We start from the raw sequence: 25,102 nt of genomic DNA, 5'->3' as shown, positions 1-25,102 counted from the left end.
ATTTTTTTAAATTCATCAGAACATTTATTGACACAATCTACTTAAAATATAATTCTTCATTTCATTTAGATAATTTTTCATATTAGATGCATATGCCTAGTACAATGTTTTAGAAATTAGTTGTTGGCCCTGATTAGAGTGGATATCTTATACATCCACTTTTACCATCCAACCAGGTTTGTCTTAAATAATATAGAACAAATAAATTACTAATATATATATGTTATAAGGTCACAGAAGACTTTTCTTGCACTTTTTTTCTAGAAAATATTGTTTTTTTCATTTCATTTAGACATGTGCTGAAAATCTCAGTTTTGTAGGTTTAATTTATGGTGAGAATGAACTTAAGTTTTTAATGTGAGCTTTTATCAGAATCCAATTTTATATTTTTAGAATATTTTCCAAAATTTCTTATTTTCAAAATGATTATTGCAGCACAAGACGATATATTATGATTCCGCATTTTAATTTATTAGTGTTCACATTCATTTACGTTTTGGCTTCTGATAGTTTTTCATCAACGTGGATTTTTCACACGTCTATGTTCGTTCTACAGATTATTAAGGTAATGTTTTAAGAAGATCTATAAATTGCTAATGACTGATTACTGATCTATAAATTATTCGTGGCAGATTTTTTATTCTACCTCCTGCATGTCCACAATAAGAGAAACTAAACTACTGAACTCAGCCTCGAGGGGGGGGGGGGCTTTTAGCTGCTAAAAGAATGCAAGATTGAAGCATTCAAAACGGAAAAATAAAATAAAATAAATCGGAAGGATGCTGGAAAGCAGATCTAAAGCATTGAGGAACTATCCAAGAAGTACAAGCCAGATTGCAAGTAAAAGTTAAAAGGAATGGAGAAACAAAAACCGCAAAAATTTGCAGAAGCACGAGAAAGCACACTTGAGGCGAATGCTGGAAAGGAAACTTAAAAGGAAGAAGAGGAGAAACTGGTCACATAATAAAGGAAAGCAGGCTGAAAGAAGATATTGTGACTTGAATTGGAGTATAAATATTTCAGACTATTATTCAAATTGTGTTTACAAATATGAAAGCATTATGAATATCATAGAGTAGATGTTCAGTATTTATCATCAGCGCTAAAAAAATGGCCAAGAAAGATACCTAATATGCATCACAGTAAATGGAAAGTATAATTGGCTCTACTTCTAGAAAAACCTGAAAATTTGAAAAGTCTATTTACATTTAAAATTTGAAACGTTAAATTCAACAAGAAAGAGTTCAAAGGGGATTTATGTGTGTTGAGAAAAGTAGTATCAATATTTTCAAAAAAAAGAAATGAAGTGTGCGTATGTGGAGGGGGGGGGGATTTGGATCCTCAAAACGGCGTTAATGTATTTAATATAATTGGAAAAAAAAATCAAAGAATTAACTCCTCAATCCCTACCACTGACTGCACCGATTTCCCTTGTTTTTTTTGTTCCATCTGAAAGCTTATAACTTCTGAATATGTAATCAGTGATCCCCTAAATAAGATAACCTTCTATCTCCATCCATATTCGGAATATATTCCGAAATAAAATTCTGAACCAATCCTCAATAACCATAATATTTTCCCATTATTACCTGATAATTTTTCTCCATGTTACAAACACGATTAATCTAACAAAATGTTCCAAACTTATTTTGCAGTTATAACTTAATATGAAATTTTCTTTAGCAGTGATAAAATGTAATCAGTCAAAATTGGTTCACGTCATTAAATTAATACTATTAATAAGATGAGCAAACTACTGGTCACCAAAGGCAGCTAATAAACTTCAAAAGATAATTAGCTTCTGTTGCTTTATTTACGGAATATGCTATAGTATTACACCTTTAAAATTGTATTGTATTCATATTAAGCAGTCTCATGATACTCAAATGTATTTTTATATAAAACGTTTTGGAGAATTTTTAGTATTAAAAATTTAATATAATTTGTACTAATTTAATTCATTCTCATTGTTTCCTTTTCATTATTATGATCTTTACTTACTTATCTTAAAATAATCATGAAATGTTTGCTATAATAATATTTATATTTCAATAAATACTTAAATATTCGATGGTAATATAAGCATTACCTAAGGTTGCTTCAATATGTAATATTATCATGTACTCATGATACTCAAATGTATTTTTATATAAAACGTTTTGGAGAATTTTTAGTATTAAAAATTTAATATAATTTGTACTAATTTAATTCATTCTCATTGTTTCCTTTTCATTATTATGATCTTTACTTACTTATCTTAAAATAATCATGAAATGTTTGCTATAATAATATTTATATTTCAATAAATACTTAAATATTCGATGGTAATATAAGCATTACCTAAGGTTGCTTCAATATGTAATATTATCATGTGAGAACATGATGTTTTTGAGGTTTTTGAAGCCACAAAATGCACGGGCAGAAAGTTGGCGATTTGTCGCTTTTGAGGCATTAATTTTTCGCTTTTAGGATTATTATAAAATAATAAAGAAAGTTGTCACATTTGGAAACTTATGGCCAACAAAAAGTTGCAACTTGGCGCGAATGTCGACCATGTACCTGATTCTCCTGTCTGGCCAATAAAGAGCAGGATGGTAAGAAGTTATCATCCAAAGAAATGCGTGCGTGCGTGCGTGCGTGTGTGTATGTAATATAATATTTTTTATTTTAAATTTCTCCAGCTTGCGAAAAAAAAACGTAGTTTTCTGAATATCGAATATGTATAATATGATAGTCACGTTATTGTTTAAAATCAGTTTAAACGGGTTTTTCACGAAAAACAATTCTGGTTTTGAGAAAAAAAATTTATGATTCGATTGATTTTGAGACGGTCAAAAACCATCGTCTTTCTAAATGTTGGTGATTGCAAAATATGAGTCATGTCAGAACATTGTGTTTTTCTGTCAGATTGATACCACGTGACTTTAAAAAAACAATGTTCCCAAATGATAGCTAGAAATTTACGATAGCAGATTTCAAGTTTTTATATTTCTGTTTCTTAAACATTTTTTTTTTGGCATTATGGCTGTCTGTAAGTCAGTTTGTTTTTCTGTACCGAAGATAATTCGAAAACGCTTTGAGGTAGATATTTTATATATTTCACCAAATTTGTAGATTTCTATAAAATGTTAAAAAAAATTTTTTATTCAAAGCAAGTTTGTATGCCCGGCAGTTTGAGTAAAAAAGGACTCAATAATTACAAAACCGAAAGAGCTATGTAAATAAAATTTGGTTCATAGGTTTCGCATCTGAAATAGAGATTCTCATCAAATTTTGAACAAAATCCGTCACGTGGTATGAATCGGTGTGCTAAAAGGCATCCAAAACGCGTACTCTCAAAATAAATTTAATAAAAATGGTAGATTCATGCCAAGTTTAGTTTAGTTTAGTTATATTAACGCCCCGTTGGAAAGCAACACTAGGGCTATTTTTGGGACGGACCTCGTCATTTTGAACCGCGGTCAGATGACGAGGACGACACCTGAGCTGGCACCCCCTCTCCACACCACACCACACCACACCAGAGGGAGGACGTTTGGTATGACGGATTTAACGTGCAACAGACCCCCTTACACGACGGTTCTTCGGTGGAATCGGATCTCGAACCTGAAACTCTATGGCTCACAAGCCGAGACCTTACCATCAGGCCACCGCGGCCAAGATTCTTGCCAAGGATCTGTAATTTTTCACTACTTTGCATCTCGTGAATGAACACCGTTCGTACCCTTATCCAAGGTCTACAATTTTAAGAGGGGAGTGGGGGGGGATTTATTGAAGGGTAAGCAAAAATGTTTCGGAAAGATCACTCCCTTTTGTCTAAGGAGTGAAAGGAATTTGAAAATAGCAACTTAGATGAAAAGGAATCTACCTTTGCATTTCAGCTTGGCGAGAGGAATTTTTTTTTTAATACAAATTAGATTTTTCATTAAAAATGAATCAAAATTCTGATATTTTTCCTCGGTCATTTCGAAGCATTTTATCGTAGGAAAAATGCATTTATGCCAAATGAGAATTCAAAATATTAGTTTTATTTTGAGTAATATTCATTTTATTTTCATACAATGTCTTTTTTCTAAATTTTAATAAATTCTTCAATGTATTTTAAATATAATATGCAACAATACTTTTCATTGTTTCAATTGCTAGGTTTACACGCGCGACGTACAACGTTATGGGGAAAAAATTATGTGCTCGCATCGCTGTTATAGCATTTAAAAGTATATTTAAGTATAGAAATTAAAAGTATTTGTTCCTCAACCTTGCTCGCAATGCTAAACACTCGTTAAGTGAAATCCATGTAAAATAGGGCAATGCGTTCCATTCCGAAAAAAAATACTCAAATAAATTCATAATAATGTAATTTATTTATATTGCATGCTTTTTTTTTAAGAAAGAAAATTACCTAAAGACGTTTTCTTTAGCTTTGGCTTCAAAATTTTGCAAATACAAGGCACAGTATTATCGATAAATAATGTTTGTAGCCCCCGTAGCTACTATCTTATTAGAGTGACGCTTCTCAACATACGTTTCAATATTTTCTCATCTTTTAGCAATTCCCTTGTTTTAGAGGAAGATTATACAGAACACAGCTCCATAAGTTCTTCAATAGTTCTGGCTATGTTCTTCCACCATATGCATTTCTAACCCCATAGATCAAATGTTGGCCAGAGACAAAATCTCGTCTATTCAGATTCCATAGGCACTTGCTGAAACCTTTCAAAGTCGTCTTTCAGAATGCTATCTTGCCGAAACACTTTCAATATAGATATAAGGGTTATCTTCAAACAAGCGCTCAATATAGACAGATACAAGCCAATCCAGTATATGATGTCTCCTCGACACTTGTTCTGCGAAACATCTCTCATTAAGTGAGTCACTTTATCTACATTTTGTTTTTCTCGTTATGCGAAGTTTTACAGTAAATTTTAAAAATCAAGTTAAACGAGTCAATTTAAAACATTATCACGCTGTAATGTTTTGAGTTAGAAGTTCAAATCTCTTTCAAACTTTTATGCTATGTTTAAGAAATAAATTTACGATTCTGTAGAAATCAAAAATTCTCTTTTCTTCTCTTTCTTTAAGACATATATGAAGCATTTGTTTGGTCTGCTTAATATCTCAGTATTGCAGGCTTGTTTCATAAGAGAGGAAAGAAGTTATAAAGCGAATTATTTATCTTTGTACACAGTTACCAAAAGGTCTCTATCTTTAATTGTATAATTTCTTAGAAATCTTAGTAAGAAAATGGCAGGAAATAGTACGAAGGAAAAAAAAAAGGATAAATAAACTTTTGCAATAATTCAGGGGGTGCTGAAACCCAAATATTATATTGCCATAATTAGGGAATCGGCAGATTTTGACATTTTGAAAGGGTTAATTAGGCGCTTGGTATTTATAAATGTAGCAGTAACTAAATGAATGGAATAGAAAGATCAAGATCTAATCATTTACATTTGGCAAGGTGTTAATATTCTAATATTTTATAATAAACAAAAAATTATTTATGCATTTATTAAATTTATTATAAAATTTACTAAGACAATAATATCTTTTCAATAGACATGTTACATCTCTTTTTGGTTTAATGGCCCTAGGCAGCTGCGTAGTCGAAAATCCACAGCTATATGGAATATATTCAGCCCTTATTGCAATTCATATTGAAACTGAAATCCAATATCATGTCTTGCGAATCCTTTGATTAAGTGACGTCAGAATCACTTAGATCGGTAAATTTATCCATAATGGTGATATTTTTATCTCTCATTCGAAGCTTTGATAAGCCCAACCACTAGCGGAAAAGGAAGTCAGTTAGACATTCATTAAGCATTCTGTTTTACATACTTTGAGAGGTAATCGTGTAGAATTATATTAGCAAGAGAGTACACATAATTTATTCTTCGTGTAGTTATTATTTTAATCGCAGATGTTAAACGTTTCAGTAAAAATGTTCCCTATTTTTGGATATGAAAATATGGAATATTTTTCCATATTTTTGGATCAGAATTTTAAGAGACGAAATTTCTTGGTGACTGAAAGTGAGCTTGCTCCAAAAATATGTTTTTTATTTGAATTTTTCAAACAGTGCACGGGAATATGTTCAATATTACTTTCTTGGATAAAAGAGGGACAATCAGGGTTATTGTAAAGTCAAAATATATTCAGTAATCTGGGGTGATGATCATCTGGCTAATTAGATGTGCTGTTATTGCATCTTTTCTTTTATTTATAAGCCAAGAGGTAAGAAAACTTATACTTATTCCATTCTTTCTATTATGCGCCAACTCCCTATATGTTCTTTCACCTAAAATCTAAATTTTAATCTAAAAGGGAAAATTATTTAACTTCAATTAACCCAATAATTTGCTTATTGAATCGAAACGTGCTCATTAAACTATATAAAGATAGTACAATAATCATTCCAAATCGGAGTTTGTGTGTAATGCCAATATGTTTCATGAATTTTAAATATCTAGGAGAAATATTTGCTTACTAATTCAAAAAAAAATTGATTAAAAAGATGCAATAAGAAAACGAAACTTTAATCTTAAAGAACGATAATATATACTTATACATCCAATTATATTAGAGAAAACATTAGTAGCGTTAAGAAATCTGTAAACCATAAAACACTTTTGAAGTTAAATCTTATCTATAACTATCCTAAAATTATAAAAAAAGAAATTCAAAAATTTAAAACGAAATCTACATAATATAAAAAAAAAAATCGAATCTTCATACCTTGGTTAACAATGATGGAAACCAAAAATAAAATATAGTAACAATGAAAGAGAATTGTATTACAATAATGGAAATGAAAAGTAAATATGTACTCTTAAAAAAAGGACAAAAATATGCGTATGTACATGCGTGTGCGTGCCATGGATGTATTTTATGGATATATTTTATTAATGAATAGTCCAGAGTGAATTTAAGCAATCTAAAAAAAAAGAACTACAATCTACTGTAAAATAGTGTTTTTTTCCTGTTATTATTTTGATATGCGTGCTACATTATTGCCTGCATTCCAAAACTTTATTAATACCGATTTCAAATTGGAGTAATGCCTTCTACTAAGGAAAACAAGAAAATGAATACTTTTTGATAGACCCTTGAACTACGAAGATATGCTCCACACTTGAAATTGTTTATTTCGAGAGTTGTTGAATAGACATTATTTTCCTACTTTTAAAACGCACTAGTTTCAAATCATTACAATTTTACATAACAGCTGCAAATATAAATATTTATCTCATCTTTGAATAATTAAATATATAATTCAAATTCAGTAACTATTTAATTTTATTCCATGTACAGAAGAAGATTCAAAAATAAAACTAACAAGAGTTCTTAGAGATGCACAAATTTCACGTCCGAATTAAATTCCATGTTTAAATAGAAGAGACGATCACAGCTTTCAGACACGACTAGTGAATGGAGCTAATTGTGCCTGGCACTCCTAACTCCTTAAAAGTGTCAGTGTTAAATGATACATGATCGGCGATTGAAATGTAATAAGATATTAGCATTTATAGAAAACATCTCCAGTCGAAATTCATTGCCAGTTGGTGGAAGTTAAGGAGAGATTGTACTATCAGTCAAAAAGTGCTTTTTTGGTGAAAAAAATTTGAACTTAAGAGAAAAAAATGTTCGAAATGAGCAGAGACGAGGATAGTCAAGCCTATCCACCACAGATGACAGCATGTGCCGAGTCAAAGGTTTGACTCTTAACCGATCACCATATTTATGTGAGGGAAATTGACCACAAATTCAAGATCTCCATTGGTATTCTGAATTTTCATGTACAAAAAACTGGCCTACTAGAAAGTGCATCCTCGATGGGCACGGCAGCAACTCTCAAACGACAATAAAGCCATGCGAATGGGTCTACTCAACAGCATTTAATGTGATATTAGGTGCGAAATATTTTTTTTTTTTTTCCTTGCACTGCATCGCAAAAAGAAGCAAACGGGGGTGTATCATTTGACGCCAGAGTGGAAAGCATTTCAGAATCAATTCCGAAGTTCAGAAAGTCATTGTTAATTGGTTCTGCGATCCGAAGCCTGATTTCTTCTATGCTAGTTTATTTACCGATGTCACAAATATTTCAACAAACATGGTGAATATATGGAAAAGAAACATGCTTTTTTACCAATGCTTTTCCACTTTCCTTGTCAATCACTTTAATTTTATGAATAAGCCTTTTTATTTTATTCTTTGAACTACTCATATGAGAAATTAACCCTACAAACTGTTCTGAATTAATGATCTAACGCATGATAACAAAAATTATGTGTAATATAAATTCTGTTAATAAAAATAACTTTTTTATTTACATCAGACATAGTAAAAAATAAATAGTTCTTGTGTTCGTTAGAGATCAATGACCCAGCATTTTAAATCTGGAGTAATCAGCAGAGTAGTCATTTTATCTTCTTCACTGAACTTCAATTCCTTACGAAAAGTAAAAGATTCGAAGTAACCGGTTATAGATACAACAATAAAAGGTATGTCTGAATGATCTTCAAATAGTTTCCTGAAAAAAACATTTAGAAAGCCTGTTTAATTCCATATATATATAGGAAAACATTAGAAAAATCATCAAATGGAATGTTAACTAAAATTATGGGTATGCAATGTAGCATTACACAGTCTTAAAGAATTAAGAATTCTGATTGAAATGTATAAGAAAGTAACTGACATATTTCAACAAAACATATTCAAAATATTGTTTTAAGAATCACTAATCCATTTCTGTGAAATAAAATTAACAAACTATTCAAAATGAGATCGTTTGATCCATAGAGGTCTTTCCTGGTCCCATGACTCATAGAAACATATTGGTTTAATATTAGCAACAAGCTATTACAATTTATTCAACAGTGATGCATTTTTTTTTTTTTTCAGATTACATTATTTTAATTTTTTTCATACATTGAACACACACATACATAAAACACTGTTTAAATATTTGAATTTTAAGAATTAATACTTTATTGAAAAATTTAAACTTTTATTTTAATTTAGACAGTACCTGAATAAGTTTCATCTCAGCTTTATATGTGGCGAATGTTAACACTCTTTAACAGGCTCTACATTAATTTTTCATAAATATAGTTCGCCACAAATTTTGTTGATTAATTTTATATTATTCATAAAATTGCCTTCGTTACGCTTCATTTCAGATAAATCACTTTTTATAACTTCAGCTTTTTGATCAGGCATGGATTGAAGCTAGGTGCATTGGTCTCAGGCTAAGGGTCCAGAAATGGAACTATTTTTTAAATTTCAGGATAGACTTTTTTTGTTTGTTTGTTTATTTGTTTAAAACTTTGTTCCCATCTTTAATAATAATATCCTTCAATAATAGCAATGCATAATTCTAGCAAAAAAGAAAAATCGCACTACAAACAGAAAATTGATGGTTCATGAAAATGATTTTACTTAAAATCATTTATCTTCAATGGCAATTCAAACAGTCTTTCAAAATAATGATATTGTTAATTAAATAATATCGTTTTTTTAAACAACTTTTATCATTTTTACTTTCATACATAAGAAGTACTGAAAAAGTATTGTAATCGTCAAAATATTTGAATTTGGCAAATCTCCACATTTTAGACCTCTCTGAGTTAAAAAAAACACATTTTTGGAAAATGTATGTTTATCCGTATGTCTGTAGCAAAGATAACACTATAGCACTTTGAACTAGTCTGTGTATTTTCTGTAGGCGGTTCAAGGTCACATTTTCTACCGCGTTACTGGTACCAAACAACCAATAACAAAGTAGAAAATGTGACAAACCGCCTACAGAAAATACACAGACTACAGGTGGATGAAATTTGATATATAGTTTTTACACCAAATTAGTAAATTTCTATCCTGGGCAAAATCTATTCAGAGAAAATCTGTCTGTCTGGTTGCCCAAGTACAAATTAATAAGCTTACTACAAAACGTAAAACGGATAAAATTTGACACATAAATTTAGCACCTTAAGCGTAGATCCTTATTCAGTTTTGAACTAAATCTGTCAAAGGATTGACCACCTGTTTATCTGCCCATTCGCACGCATGTAAACGCTACAACTCAAAAATGCAATAAATTAAATTCGTATATGATATTGAAATAAATATTTATGGTTCTGTGCCAAATTTCGTTTTCAATCAGTTACGGATCTAAAGTACAAATTCACCTTTATTATGGAGTATGCAAGAAAGTTTTGGGGAGACCATTTCTGCTGGTTATATTTAATAAACATCCTGAATTTCTCTACAGTGGAAATTATTAATTGATCTGATTATCTCTGTGTTTGTGATGATATTTTCATTCTAATTTCAATTTAATTAATTTCCAAGATTTTATTATAACTTAGCCCATAGTAACTTCATTCTAAAAATATTCTCTAATTTCGTGATCCAATTCCACTTTCGGTTAAATTAATTCCTCTGTAAAATAAACTTACTTTGTTTCCTCCAGAAGATAACGCACTTGGAAAATATCAAAAAACCCCTCATACATATTAATTTTCAATGGTTTCTTGCCAACACTGTATAAATGTTCTTTTTGCTGAGAGTCGTGAAATAAAAACGTGTCAGAATTTTCTGGTTCCCTATATAAATACAAAGAAATTTCTTTCATCATTATTTCCAAGAATGAATAAATAGGAGAAAAATTTAATAAATTCATTTTTTTAAATCATATAACCAATTTCTGCAAGGCCCAGTCAACATACAAATGGAGAGGTTAAATTTATACATGACTGCTAACACAATATTCATTTTTTAACTTTTTTTAATAAGGGTAAACAGATATTGAGAAAAGATGGATTTATAAATTTAACACTATCATACAAACCAAATTTTTCTACAATGTAACAAAAACAAAATAAATAGTTCTAAATGCTTGAAGCCTAAATAATAATTCTATCAAACAGTAACTTATGGAAATTGGAACTTAAATCTAAGCAAACATTACGGAAAAAAAAATAATTACAGAACATTGATGGAAAATTAAAACCAAATAATTTTGAAATTCACTAGCAACAATTCTCATAACAAATAATTTTAAAAAAAAAATTCCAAAATTTTCAAGTATGCAATAAGTAGTTGTACCCTTTAAGATTTCTACAACCATTAAATAAATAAATAAATCTTTTTAAACACTTTTTTTCACAGTAACTGCTATTAGATTTAAATTATCATCTGAACTATAATTTCAGCAGAATAAATTTAAAGTAAAAAATATATATCTTAGTTGTTGTTGTTTCTCATATAAGTTAAATGCATATAAAAATCATGATATAATAAGACATAATTTACTTACAAAGAGATGCCACAAATTTGCATTCCAATCCATTCCATTAAGGCATCAACATGAGAAGAATCAAACTTACTAATGTCTATATCTGGCATACATGCAGATGGTTTAACATTACAAATATGCTGTGATTCACATGTTATACATTTGTATCCTTCATTTTCAAAATAAACTCTAACAGACTGTGGGCAAATATTTCCTAAATTAAGAGAAAATGATGCTAACAGTTTTATTATAACTTCAAACAAAGTTAAATAAAATTATTTGTTTTATATAAAGAATAGTCAAAGAATGTATATAAGCCTTTGTAATAATACAAAAAATTTTTACATGACCAATAAAATTTCCACTCTTATCTAAAACAAAAATATAGTTCTTCATTACCTTATTTTAAATAAGATATATTTTTCAATAAATTTTTAATTGAAGTATAAATTGTACTTCTTTAAATTAACTGAATATTGTTTTAAAAAATGTTATGAAAAATATACATAAAAGTATATACAAAATATGAATAAATAATAATTTAATATACCTTCTGGCTTCTATTCTAATATACCATCTATATATATTCTATTCTATACTATACTATTCTAATATACCTTCTAATTCTTCAACATCTTATTTTAAATAAGTTAAATGTTTCAATAAATTTTTAATCAACTTATAAGATGCCCTTTTTTAAAATTAAGAGAATATAGTTAAAAAAGTTACGAAAAATATACTTTAAAATATATATAAAATATAAATACAGAATAGTCTAATATACCTTCTGGATTCCACTTGAGCAATAAATCAAATTTGAAATCATTCAACTTGTTCAGTTCACACCATATTGAATTATATGGTTTTTTCCCCGGAACAAAACTTGGTAACTTTGTATCAATCACAAAAGCTTGAAAATAAACAAATATCAAACATTTAAGACTATTCATTTCACAATTAATGCAATTTTAAAAATAGGGAAATTTTTAAATGCACGTAGAAAATGAAAGAAGAAATAAATTAATTGAAGTTAATAAATATCATACAAAGAAATTATTCATCAAACAATATGCGAGTAAAAATATTATATTTTTCACAAAAAAAAGTAAATAATTTAAAACCTACTCTGAAAGTCAAGCCTTTGTCTTTTACTAGACTTCTTTACTTCACGATAAGGCTCTCTTTTTATTAGTAGATTCTGAGCAAAATTTTGTTTCAAATAAAGAATAAGCTTTCCTGCAAAATTTAAAAAGACAAAAAACAAAAAAAAAATCAGAATACTTCAAACAATGTCATAAATTAATAATGATGATTTTTCAAAAATTTACACTTTAAAATCTTTTCCAATATAATAAATTTTTCTTCTCACATATCACTATTACTCCTTTTAAATTTATAAGATGAAAATTCTTTTTTGAAGTTACATGTTTACTTTAGTTTGAACCTTATAATTTTCAAACTGTGGGATGATAACAAAGGCAAAATCTTAACCAATATTCTCTTTCTATAAATTTCCATTCAATATTAATAACAGGAGTAGCATTAAAGTCTACCTAACAGTAGTCATTGTTGGTAGGATACAGGAGAGGAATATAATGATGATCCTCTACAATTAACAATCCACAATAACTAATTTTAAATACACATTACATGAATAAGGAATACAAACATTGTTAAAATCAGAGGATATTTTTTTTTTAAGCTTATGATGTTAGTTGTACACATTTCAAAAGAAATAACAAGCCTAACAATTGATAAAGTTAGCCTCAATTACATAATTCTATTTCTTTAATTAGAGCTATTTTAAATTTGATTTAGGCTCAACTGAAGTACAAAAGTAGGACTAGATGGTAAAATAAAAAATCTGTGAATTCAATCACAATAGCATAAATTTTTTTGTCTATTTCAGCAATTTAGCTTAAATAACTTTTTTTTCTTTTGCTTTTTAGAAGGAAATGCAGAAACACTGTAATGTATGCAAATAACTTAAATCTGAGAAAAAGTATAATTTAATTCTAAAGTTAATAATATAATTATAATTCTATAATTTAAATTCTAAAGTTATCTTATTTAGTCTTTTAAAATTACTTTTTGAGCATAATTATTCTAAATATGAATAAATTTTATTCAAAAAGTATTCCTTAAAAATTAAATAACTGATAGACTATAAAACAAAAAGAAATAGGTTGTATAATAATTGCCCTTACAAATGTGTTAGATTTTCAAAGATATTAATTTTTTAATTATATTTTTATCCAGGCACTTATTTTTCAGTTATGAGACAGAAGTGAATACACACATAAAGAATTACGTATAATTAAAGACTTTTTGGAATAAAATTTGAAAAATATAAATAGAAATGCTGTTTAGGGGACTTTAGAAGAGAAAACCTGCACAAATAACTGACTATTACAGCATTTTTGGCATATGTATGCATAAATATACATATTAAAAATGCATAATTGAAATCTATCACACAACTCCAACTTACAAATATTTTATTTAAGCATTGTATGTTTATAAGCATTAACCTCCATGGAAGGCAGAGGGGAAAGATTTAGAGTTTGCTTAAATAACTTGAATCTTTAGAATGGAAATAAAATATGCAAGTACCATCAAAAACAAAAATTAATTAAAAAATATTATAATAATCTGAGACAAGATGTTTACATAAACTTTATTTGAATGAAAATATAAATTAGAAAATGATTTCAGAAACAAAAAGTTGTTTAAAAGACTTATAATACATGCACATAATTAAATGTGAAAACATAAAAAGCATATGAAAGAACAATAAGTATTGAATACCTGTTGGTAACAATGCTATAAAATTTTCTTGTCTAATTTTTGATTTATAAGAAAATGCTTGCAATGAACCTAAAATTAAAAAAAAAACCATTATGTATCAAATAGTTATCAATATAAAATATATATTAAATCACATTTCTTAATAGAAACATACCACATTTAACAAACTGCTCCAAGAATGGTGCTTTAATAAGTGAAGACACAGTGACTTGCTTAATGATGAAATATACATTATTAGGGGAAATTATTTTTTCTGTACAAGTTTCATCCACAACTCTAGGTCCAGGAATAAAAATATGAAGCTGCGAAATAAAATAAAATTCAGACATGACAAAATTCAACTATACAGTACACATGTAAAGATAATAATTTCATTCATACTTAGATTTAAAAAGATATAAAAACCTTATAAAAAATTGAATTAGCAAAACAAATAATGTTTCTAACATAAGAACCTATTAATATTTATACTTTGGAATGCATTGTTCATCTTATAAATAAGTAATTGATATACAACATTGTTTAAGATAAAAATATTTTCATGTCTTTATGACTAAAAACTTTTACTATTTTATTTACTATTGAAATTTTCATCAAGCCCATCCTTATGATTGTGTATTTGTGATCAAAATTTGAAATGCCTATAATAATAAAAAAAATTATCATATACCAAATCAAAAATTTTTTAGCTACCTATGGTAAATGCCATATGCAAGAAAGTAAAAATATATTTAATATTTTGATTCTATAACTTTTTAACTAAAAAAAAATTAACTATTCAATGCATTATCAGAGAAATTTTATTTAGACCATCCTTATTCTTCATAATATTGGAGAGCAAAATTTGAAAAAAGTCTGTTCAGTAGTTTAAATTTCAATATTATACAAACTATTTATAACTGTGCACTTTTATTTACATAGATAAACAATCAATTTTGGTTTTAGAAATATTCTAGAATTATTATTAGCAGAAGTTTATTTTAATAAAATACAATATATAATTTCAGTTATTACAACAACTTTATTCCATCACTTTAACTCTATCTAAATAATTTTAATATAAATGCAAAAATTTGATAAACTTGTTTTTAGTAACTGGACATAACATTGTTGGCTGCTAATGAAACTCACCTTGAGCCTTATTTTATACTCTGAAAAAATCATTCAGTATTTTATAGTGACAAAAAATAACAGTTGCACTTCAATGACTCATTTTTAAACAATACTATACTTGCTTTAGTAATAAATATCACAACATAAGTTCCAATAACTATTATTATAGATAAGCTCTATACTAAAAATTTGTAATAAAAAAGAAACAGATGAAATTTTAATTATGTTCAATTATATTCCTCTACAGCAGTTATAAATAACCATGAAGAAAATACCGAGTTTACTACATTTTATAACATATTGATAGGATCTAGTTTGATTTGAAGGATACAAATCATTAAAAATATTAGTCACAGTTAGTTTAAGGTCACAAAATGTTTCTTATTATCACTTAAGAAAAATTACATCATCATATAGAATTTACTACCTAACTATAATTATAGATTTTATGAGTATGCTCATATTTAATCCTAATACAAGATTGCATACATTTTGTGACATTTTAGTTCCTACTTAAAAAAAAAAAAAAAAAAAAAAAGACTTTTGGTGGAAAGTAGTCTAATCTCTGTCAATATGAGTTTACTTATATTAAGATTTTTTTTTTTAAAGCAGCACTAGGGCTGTTTTGAGATAGACTTCGTAATTCTGAGCCACGGTCAGATGAGGAAGACTACACCTGAGCTGGCAATCCTTCTTCAAATTTCCGGTCCATTCTATCCAATTGAAAAAATTGTGGAAGATTTTTTTATATATATAAGAAATGATTTATTGATATCAGAACTAAAAATTACAAATATATTCCATAAAACTAAATAGTCCATATCACAACGTGAAACTGTTAATGTTCAAAATGTTGCTTCTAAAGCTCATTCTTTCTTTCTCTTTTTTTTTTTTTTTTTTTTTTTTTGTCCTTAAACATTATACAATACTGCCTCTAATTGGACACTATACACAAGTTTTCTCCTGCTTTAACAATTACAGCTAAATTGAAAGAATTATATTCCCAACAGACATAGGTTCCCCTTTTTATTAATCGATAAGTTGACATTCTTTGAACACTTACACAATATATTGGAAAATTATTCAGCACATTCTCATCTTCTTTTAAAGCATCAAAGGTGAATTCTCTAACTTTCACACCTTTTCTCACATTTTTAAAACCAAACATATTTAATCAAACAAATAGGAACCTATTTGAAGTAAATACTATCTTATTATAAGCACGTTTTCAATTCAAATTTGTTTACAAACAAAACCCGGTGCCTCTGAATATGACGGTTAAGATTAAAACATACATTTTTCATACATATAATTTTTTACTCTTGCTTTTGAATATTGATTTAAAAAAACATTGCATTATATATTTTGTACTGTATTTCATTTTAAGCAGTAATATTTATAATATTTGTTAGTTAGATTTTTTCTATCTTTAAATAAATCTGTTAGCTTTAAAGCAATTTTACAATAAATGTTTCATTCAATTAAATGGCATCGCTTATTCATCAGATTTGTTATTGTTATATTCATGGGATAACGGCAATTTGTCGCTCTATTTTCTAAAAGCCGGATATTTTTTAAATTTAGGTAAGTAAGTAAAACTTTTATTTTAAAACTAGCTAACGTGTTACATTATTCTAGTAATGCCTTTAACATCGTCTATTGCATTTCTTTTTGTTTTATCATTTTTCGATCGTAGAATTATGAATTCCCTCGCCATCTTTCAAAGCTTAGGCTTATCATTGTTGTGGATAGGAATGTGCATAACAAATTTATATTTGATATGCAGGCTCGTGTGAACTTTAAAATAAAATTAGTCTGGAAAATTTTAATAATGCAATACCTGTTGATTGAAATGGCTTGAAGCTGCTTTCACTACTAGTTTTATTTGAGTTTTTATTCTGTTTTAAAATGTGACTTGTCTTAGGAAAGCAAAACAAATGATTTTCAAAACATGGAATTGTGCCTCTGTATAGAATTCAGGAAATCTGAATTGTATATTTTCAAAGTATTTTTGTAGGATGATTTCTGTTGCTCTTAAAGTATTTATTATTTCTCTAATATTTCAAACATTTTATTATCAAAGATTTTTAATTTTTGTTAAGCTTTTAAATGTACTTTATTTAATCAGATCATTAATATTTTTTCTTTTATTTGATGCAATTTCTATAATTTGTATGTGTAGTTTTTTTTAAATAATAAATTGTTATTTGATTGTTAGTTATTGCTTCATGGATTTTGAGATATATATTTTGCATTGAAATCTGCAATGTCTTATTCCTTATTGTGTATAGATGTAAAAAATAAAACAAATAAAATTATTCATTTTCACAGATGTATGTAGTAAACTATCATTGAAAAAGTTCTTATCTGTTTGTATAAATGTCATTAGAGTGAACTTTAGAAAGAAATGCTTTGTTTCATTTATACTTGAATGTTAAAAGTGTCTTCTGTAATGATTTCATTGAATACTGACTGATTGATTATGAAAATTGAATGAAGAAAGTTTCTTTTTCAACATGGAATGTGTTTGAATTTCAGAAAGTGGCAAGTGTTGCATCTGTGCAAATAAACTAGATGTGAACAGATTTCAGAATTTTCGGAATCGCTTTTTGTATAAATTTGTTCGTTTTATTATTCAATTAACACTTATTTTATTTCTCGATATTTATGTTTGACACAATTCTATATTTTATGAAGTTCAGCTTTTTTGTTCCAAGCTTTGTTATGTCTGGAAAATATTTTGTCTATTTATTTATATTGTGCTCCTGCTTTGTGGAGTGTGAATTGCACTCTTTAAAATTTGATAAATTATTTCATGTTGAGATACCAACAGCACTTTTCATTTCGATTTACTTTATTAGTGACAGAATGATCACAGCAGGCAAGTACTGTGAACAACTCACTAGATTCAATACGAGAAAAATGTGCAGTCCTGGCAAACAGAAAAGTTGTAATCTTCTTCCGTTATAATATCACATCACAAATTGCACAACAAACATTAAGAAAACTGGAAGAATTAAAATGGAAAATTCTTCCACATATTATATTCTTCTGATATTATCCATCTGATTATCACCTATTTTTTTCTTTGTGGAATAGTTTAAATAATTTTAAATCCATGGAGAGTAACAAAAGAACTCTTTCAAGGAAAACTAAATGCATTCTTGAAAAATGGAATTGGCTAGCTTATAAATTAATGAAAGTTTGCAGTACAAATTAATTGGCATTATACTCTTAAGTAATAAAGTCACATAATTTAATTTTTTTAAAGTAATTTATAGGTTTAGCACAAACTTCCTGATCCTATATTAAACAATGCATGCATGTCAACTGCTATGAATTCTTCATAGTTACTTTGGATTTTGTTAATTTTTTGCAATCAATGATAAGATTTATGTTCTTCCTGGTACATTGTTATTTTATTTGTATGCATTGATGACATGATGATAAAGGCAATAAATAAGATATTTATAAAAAAATAAAAATTGTTTACTTAAAATATGAAATACATAAATGATCAGAAATTCAAAATATTGACATAATTGTTGTTATTGCATTTGTATCATATGAGTGAAAGCAAAAATGCATTCTAGTACAGCATCTATAAAACTTTAAAAATAGTTAACAAATAATCAACTAATTATTAATAGAAAAATTGTTTGTGTAAATAGATCATATATTGAAAATTATATATAAACACATAACTGGAAATTTGTGTTTAGAATAACTACGTTATGATGAATTTTGAAGCATGTGGTTTATTGATTTTCAGTTTGTTTACTAAAGTTGTAGTATGATATTGAAATATACTGCATCTTGTATCATTTTAAATTGTGTTAGGATCTCATATATATTATTATTTTTGTAAGAAAAAATTTAATGTGTTTATACTGAATATATGTGTTTATATGAAGTGTATCTTTTGAATTATTTTCATTTATCTAAAAATATTAATTGATAAATGTATTTATAAAAGAAATAGAAAATTGTGAATTGATTATTTTAAGGCTTGTGAAAATTATTTTTTTTTTTTAGTTGAGTGCTATCTTTAATTGAGTTCCTGGTGCTTCTTACTTGTCCTTCCCAGGGGAAAAAATCTTAATTTTTCTTCCATAGCGAGAGCACTTAAAAATATTTGTATGATGTCTTCAAAGACATATTAAGCTTTAAATTACTATAAAGCTTTTAACATTTGGAATCTTTTTTTTTCTTTTTTCTACCGATTATATATAAGATTTCCGTAAGATTCCTCAGGGATAAAATTTACATTGAAGACATTTTAAATCTCATTTAACTAAATGAGTTATATTCTGCAATATAAAATTGAAAAACTATCCGTTTTTCTGAAATTTAAATTTCTGCTGTTGTTAAAAAAAAAAATCCTATTTTATAAGCATATTTTATGCATAGTCAATTTTTTATAAAAGTGTTTTGTTCAAAGTTATCTTTTCTAACATTTGTAATTACATTTTTAAAAAATAGTGTTTTGTTTCTAGGTTTTAATAATGAGTTTCCGGGGGCGGGATAGTTCTGATGGAGGAGGTAAAATGGATGAACCTAGACGATATGGAAGTGGTTTAGATGATAAATCAATGGATGATTCAGATGATCGTAGATTTGGTAAGGATAATAAGAAATTTATGGTGTTAGCATTAAAATACCATTACTTTTGATTATTAAGATTATAATATTTCTGCTCATTTTATATTTAAAAAGAAATTGTTATTTGCTTTGAGTCGCATTTTTATTACTTTCTGTTAGGAATGCTAATTTAACGTTCTTCTAATGTAGCAATGTTTAAACTATCACCTTTACTCTTTTGGGTATTGATTCCATGGGTTTTATCTCTAAGGGACCATCGTATATCAGCAAGATTATTTGTATTATATATAGAAGAGCTTGGTGTAACTTGACCACCAAGTAAATCTAGGGACCATAAATATTAGCAAGTAACCCATTTTTTCTCCCTATTAAAAAAATTCTGATCATGCTTTGTAAGTGAATAGATTATCTCTATTAGTTTCTGATAACATTATGGTCGAATAAATAAAACAAGTTTCACCTTTTATGAATATATGTTACACAGTGTGAAAGAGTATTTAATAAGTAATCATAATATGTACCTTCATACAACAGAGTGCATATCATAAAAAGTGCTTATTTAAAAAAAAAAAAAAAAATGTTTAATTTTTTTAGGTGTGCTAACATATATTAGTGTAATACATAATGAATTTTTTCATACTCTCTCTTCTACCATGTTGTTTATTGAAATATTAAGAAGGTTATCCTGAAGGAGCAGTACAAAATACATACTATATCATGCTTTTTGCGACTCAAAAAACTTTCAAACTTCAGTGGAATTCAAAGATGGTGAAGATGTTTTAGTTATGCCTGATAAATAAATATACGTTTAATCTGTATATTGTATGATGAAATTTTAATTTTGAGACTTTTCATCCTGATTTCTGTCATTTATTTATTATTATTACTTATTTATTTATTTCCCATCCATTTGAAAAAAAAAATTATTTATTGGACAAATCATAACAAATTTTGGTTTTTATGTATAAAAAAGATTCTGCTAGATCTGGTACTTGAAATTTTTAAAGAAACATTTAAAAAAAAGATTTTTAAAACTTTTATTCTTTAGAATTCAGATTTTTTTTTTCATTGAAATTTTCCTGTGCATAAAGAAGTTTGTCCTGATTGACAGAGTAGCCATTGAAATTTGGCAGAAAGTTGCTTAAATATACCAAGAATGGATTTTTCAAAATTTTAATTAAAATTTAATTTAAAAAATAAGAATAGAATTTTAATTTTTCCACCATAACATCAAGGCTTATTTTTGCATAAAAATCAAGTACAAAATTTTTTGATCATCATATACTTCTATATCAATGCCAACATTTACAAAAAATTATCTATCCATCAAAATTAACTAGTGATTTATTAATTTAAAAAAATGTTGAGAAAAATTTAGTTTTTAGGTATAATTGTTCTTTGTGTGTGTGTTCTTTCTTTCTCCCCCCCCCCCCCCATCTACATAAGACATTACGCTCCTGCAATGTTGCAAAAGTAAGTATGAAAATTTCCAAAAAATGCACATGTAAATTTAATGTAAATTTTTTACCACTACCAATTTTTTAAACAGAAAACATCCTATGCCTAAAAAATATGCTCATTTCTATATGCATGAATGTAAGAAGATTTTGTTCTTTAGGGGGGGTGCTTAAAAAGTGCTTAATTCATGCAGCAATTTCTCACTACAGTCCCCTTTTCAATTGTTTTGTGCTATGTGCTGTTTGTTATGTCAGATTTTATCTTAACTTTTTTTACCAATGCAAATATTTGTATTATCTATTCAAGTTGTCATAAATTGCCATATATTGGTAGTGATTTTAGCTGTGCTATATCAAAATTTGTGTGTGTGTGCTTGTATGTGCTATGTTCAACATTTTAATGCAACAGTGGCTATATACCAACCAAAGGAAAGGAAAAATTTAAAGAAGGAATCCAGGGTGAAATAGATTTAGGAATTCTAATATGCATTAAAGTAATACTTAATGAGACCTTTCCTCCCTCCCTTCCTTTTTTCTTCAACAATGTGCATTGTTATGTGTTGAAATACTGGATAGTTATCTGAACAGAACAGTACAAAAATTTACTGTATAATTACTTGTCACAATTTGAATAACATTTTAAACTTCCATTTTTAGTGTTATCGATGTTGAAAAATTTATTTAAGTAATGCCTGATAAGTATCTGTTTAACTTTTTATGTGTTATTAAAAAAGAGTATATAGAATGGTCTAATCAGTGGAAAATAAGAATATGGTAATTTGAATTTGGTGCACCAAAAAGATGTATTGAAAATGAGAAAAGCTGAGATAAAGCTGCACTAAAAACACAGTGAAGCTTCTTTATAGTATGTTACGCTATCAATCATCATTCTCATTAATATGTCATTTTGGAGCAATCTGCTGAACAATCGATTAAAAGGATTTTACTGTACTATATAGAATTGTAATTAATTGTGCCATGCAATTATGTTAGTTGATTCTTCTAAAATCTAGTATGATGAGATATTAATTGAAGCCATAAATTTCCAATTATTGTGAATTCTTTCTCTTCCTCCCCTACTTAAATGTCTCCCATCCTTTTGAAAATTATCATTTGTTGGGCCAATCTCCCCAATTTTAGAGGGGGAGAAGAAGAAAAAAACTGATGGATCTAGTTCTTAAATTTTATAAAGAATTTTTTAAAAAATCAATTTTATCCTTTAGGCCTTAGATTCTATTATTTCATAATAATTTTTTAAATAGCTGTTATAAAGAATTTTCCCTCAATAAATTCTTTTTCTATGTATAAAGGTCCTGATTGACAAAGCAAGTTTAATTTAAAAATAAAAGCAGAATTTTAAGGCCAAAGCATATCGCACAAAAATTGTTTAAAAGTTTGTTTTTTTTTAAAAAAATAGCTTTTCAATAATGCCAATTTTAATTGAATGAATCTTTTTTTTTCTGTAATTTTAGTAATATTTGAAATAATTTTGGACACAATTTGTTATGATTTTAATTATATTGAAATTCAAAACAATATTATCTCTTCTTTGAATCATTGAGTAGCATTAATTTACCATTTTTAAAATCTTGGTAGGATTTTAAAAGTGCTTTTTTTTTCCTCCCCTTTAATTAAAAATTTTTTAAAAAATTTTAAGAGTTCATTGAATAAAATTCTTTTTATCTAATGAGTTTTGTTAAATTTTAAAGCAGTTGCAATATATTGTTTCGCTCTGGTATAAAAAATACTTTTCAAAAAATTTTCAACTGTCCCCCCTCCCCCCAATTTTCTTCTAATTACAGAACTAACTTTTCTTCAACTTTGTGAATATGTTTCTGTTATTTGTGGAAACTAGAACTTGTTAATGCATTTTAATTTCTTTATAAAATATGCAATCAGATTGGTTTTAATTATTATTTAAATTAAAGTAAGATTTTTGTTCATAGAGATAATTTTTTTTTATTATTATTAAATTTTTGGAATGGTAGAAGTTCAAAAAAGGCCTTTACCAAATTTCAACAGCAATAGCAAATTTTATTAAAAATTGACTTTTTCTGAATGTTGTTATTCATTTCTATTAAAATAAATGTCCTAAAAGGTCTCGTTTAGAGCATGGAATTACTCTATCATCAATTTCATGTCAGTTATACCAGTTTCATTATAGCAACCATTTCCAAATGCTATAATTTTTATCATTATAAGACTACAAATAAAATTTTTAAATATATAGTTAGTACAGAAAGAAATTTTTACTTTCTGTCCTAGCCTTTTTAGATCTTTTTATTGTTGCATGTTTAAGAATCAAGTACAATCTTACTATTTTTCTTGTCAATTTCTTCTATGCATCCTGTTATCTATCACCTTTATACTTTGATAATTCAATTAAAGTTTTATGTGTAATGAAACTTTAAATTAATTCAATGCTCAGAGTAGATTTATAAACCATTTGGTACATTTTAATTTTTAGATAATTTCCCTAAATTATATGTACTATTCAAACTATACATATATATAAATATATGGAGAAAAAATATAAAGTCATGTATTCTGAGGTTGGCTTAGTTTTAACAAAAGATTAAATATTTATTATTAACTGTGCAACTACCAACCTAATATCTGCTGATATTATATTTCACTTGATCTGGTATAATGTTACTGTCAATTCAGTTCTTTTCAACCTAACAGTGTTTTTTTTTTTTTCCCTTAATTAAAATTTAGAAAATACCCATCAATTTATAGTTCTAGATTTGAATATGTATTTCATAAATGCTAATTAAGTTATTGTTTGTATATGTTTTTTATCCTTAAATTTTAAATTTCAGATTCTGGACGAGGACGTCGCCCACCATTTGGAAGAGGAAGACGTCTTTCACCACCAGGTAGAGATAGGCCCAGGTGAGTGAATAGTAGTTAAAATGTGCTCTTTTTGAATCAGTATTGTATATTTAAAGATAATGAAAGCTTTTTTTTTTTCTTACTTTTTTCCCCCCTCTCTGTGGTGGCATGTTTGTAAATAAAAGTTGTGCTAATTGTGCATTTTTTCTTCTGATATGGAATAAAATTGCATTTATATAGCTCATAAAAAAATTTATGTGTAAGTTTTAAGCAATGGAAGACTGGTTGATGGTATATTCTTTGAAATATAGCTTTATGTTTTTATATGTATTCAAAGATATTAAGAAAGTTTAGAAAACAGTCATGGCTAAACATTTTAAATTCCCCAATATTTTTGGAATTGGACTGTCTTCTGCTTTGAAGATAATTTTATTCGAATGCAAAGTCTGAATATTTGTATGAAGATATTTATGAATTGTTGTTCCCTGAATTTTGGATTTTAATTGTGCTTGTAGAGATTTTGGGTATGGACGAGATGAACCTCCAATAAGGGATCGATCACCCATGCGAGGACCCGATGATCGTTTTTCTGACAGATACAAGAAGGACGATGGGTATGTGTCTTCAGATATGAAGGCCAAGTATAAAAGTTTGTAGACATTTCCCTAAAATTGGAAAACTGCCTGCAAAAATGTTTAAAATAAAATCCAAAAATTTATTAAAAAAATTGTGTGAAAGATTAATTGGTTGTAAACTGGGTTAAGTATTTTTGTTTTCTAGTGTAAAAATTATTTATTCCATATCATTTTAATAAAGTATGCTTACTTCCCATGTAATTCCCTCCCTTCCCCCCCTTCCCAAGACTTCTTTTATGAAAATGTCTAAAATAATCTTTGTATAGAAGTTCTATCTTGAAATTTTGAGGAAGAGTTCTGTAGAATGAATTTGGGTATTTATTTTAAAATTTGAATTATTAACCTTGTGTTTA

General features: G+C 27.4%; 2 protein-coding genes across 4 annotated transcripts in view; one reads left to right on the top strand and one right to left on the bottom strand.

Annotated features, from left to right (window-relative positions):
* Positions 1–8,284: 8,284 nt before the first annotated feature.
* LOC129984654 (ribonuclease P protein subunit p40-like) lies at positions 8,285–16,465 on the bottom strand. The gene is made up of 8 exons (XM_056094574.1): positions 16,284–16,465; positions 14,262–14,409; positions 14,108–14,176; positions 12,425–12,535; positions 12,084–12,209; positions 11,321–11,513; positions 10,461–10,607; positions 8,285–8,533 (listed from the first exon to the last, which is right to left on the bottom strand). The coding sequence occupies exons 1-8, from the start codon at positions 16,386–16,388 to the stop codon at positions 8,371–8,373; spliced, it is 1,062 nt and encodes a 353-aa protein (XP_055950549.1). The 5' UTR covers positions 16,389–16,465; the 3' UTR covers positions 8,285–8,370.
* A 247-nt stretch (positions 16,466–16,712) lies between these two features.
* The window catches only part of LOC129984427 (nuclear receptor coactivator 5-like), a 31,997-nt gene continuing 23,607 nt past the window's right edge, over positions 16,713–25,102 (top strand). For 2 of the 3 annotated variants that reach the window (XM_056094305.1, XM_056094304.1), the window contains exons 1-4: positions 16,713–16,804; positions 19,717–19,840; positions 24,102–24,174; positions 24,630–24,728. In XM_056094305.1, coding sequence (XP_055950280.1) covers positions 19,726–19,840; positions 24,102–24,174; positions 24,630–24,728 — 287 coding nt within the window. In that variant the 5' untranslated portion in view covers positions 16,713–16,804; positions 19,717–19,725. The remainder of the gene's footprint in view (positions 16,805–19,716; positions 19,841–24,101; positions 24,175–24,629; positions 24,729–25,102) is intronic. The other variant, XM_056094306.1, reaches the window with a different exon arrangement.

Source organism: Argiope bruennichi, chromosome 9, assembly GCF_947563725.1.
Source record: "Argiope bruennichi chromosome 9, qqArgBrue1.1, whole genome shotgun sequence".
NCBI classification, from domain to species: Eukaryota; Metazoa; Arthropoda; class Arachnida; order Araneae; family Araneidae; genus Argiope; species Argiope bruennichi.
This window is presented reverse-complemented; position numbering and strand designations above follow the sequence as displayed.

Coding starts and splice junctions, on each gene's coding strand:
- LOC129984654 (XM_056094574.1), bottom strand. CDS start 16,388: ATGTTTGGTTTTAAAAATGTGAGAAAAGGTGTGAAAGTTAGAGAATTC. Junction 12,536..14,107: donor TATAGCATTGTTACCAACAG/GTATTCAATACT, acceptor TAAATTTTGCAG/GAAAGCTTATTCTTTATTTG. Junction 11,514..12,083: donor GCTCAAGTGGAATCCAGAAG/GTATATTAGACT, acceptor CTCTTAATTTAG/GAAATATTTGCCCACAGTCT.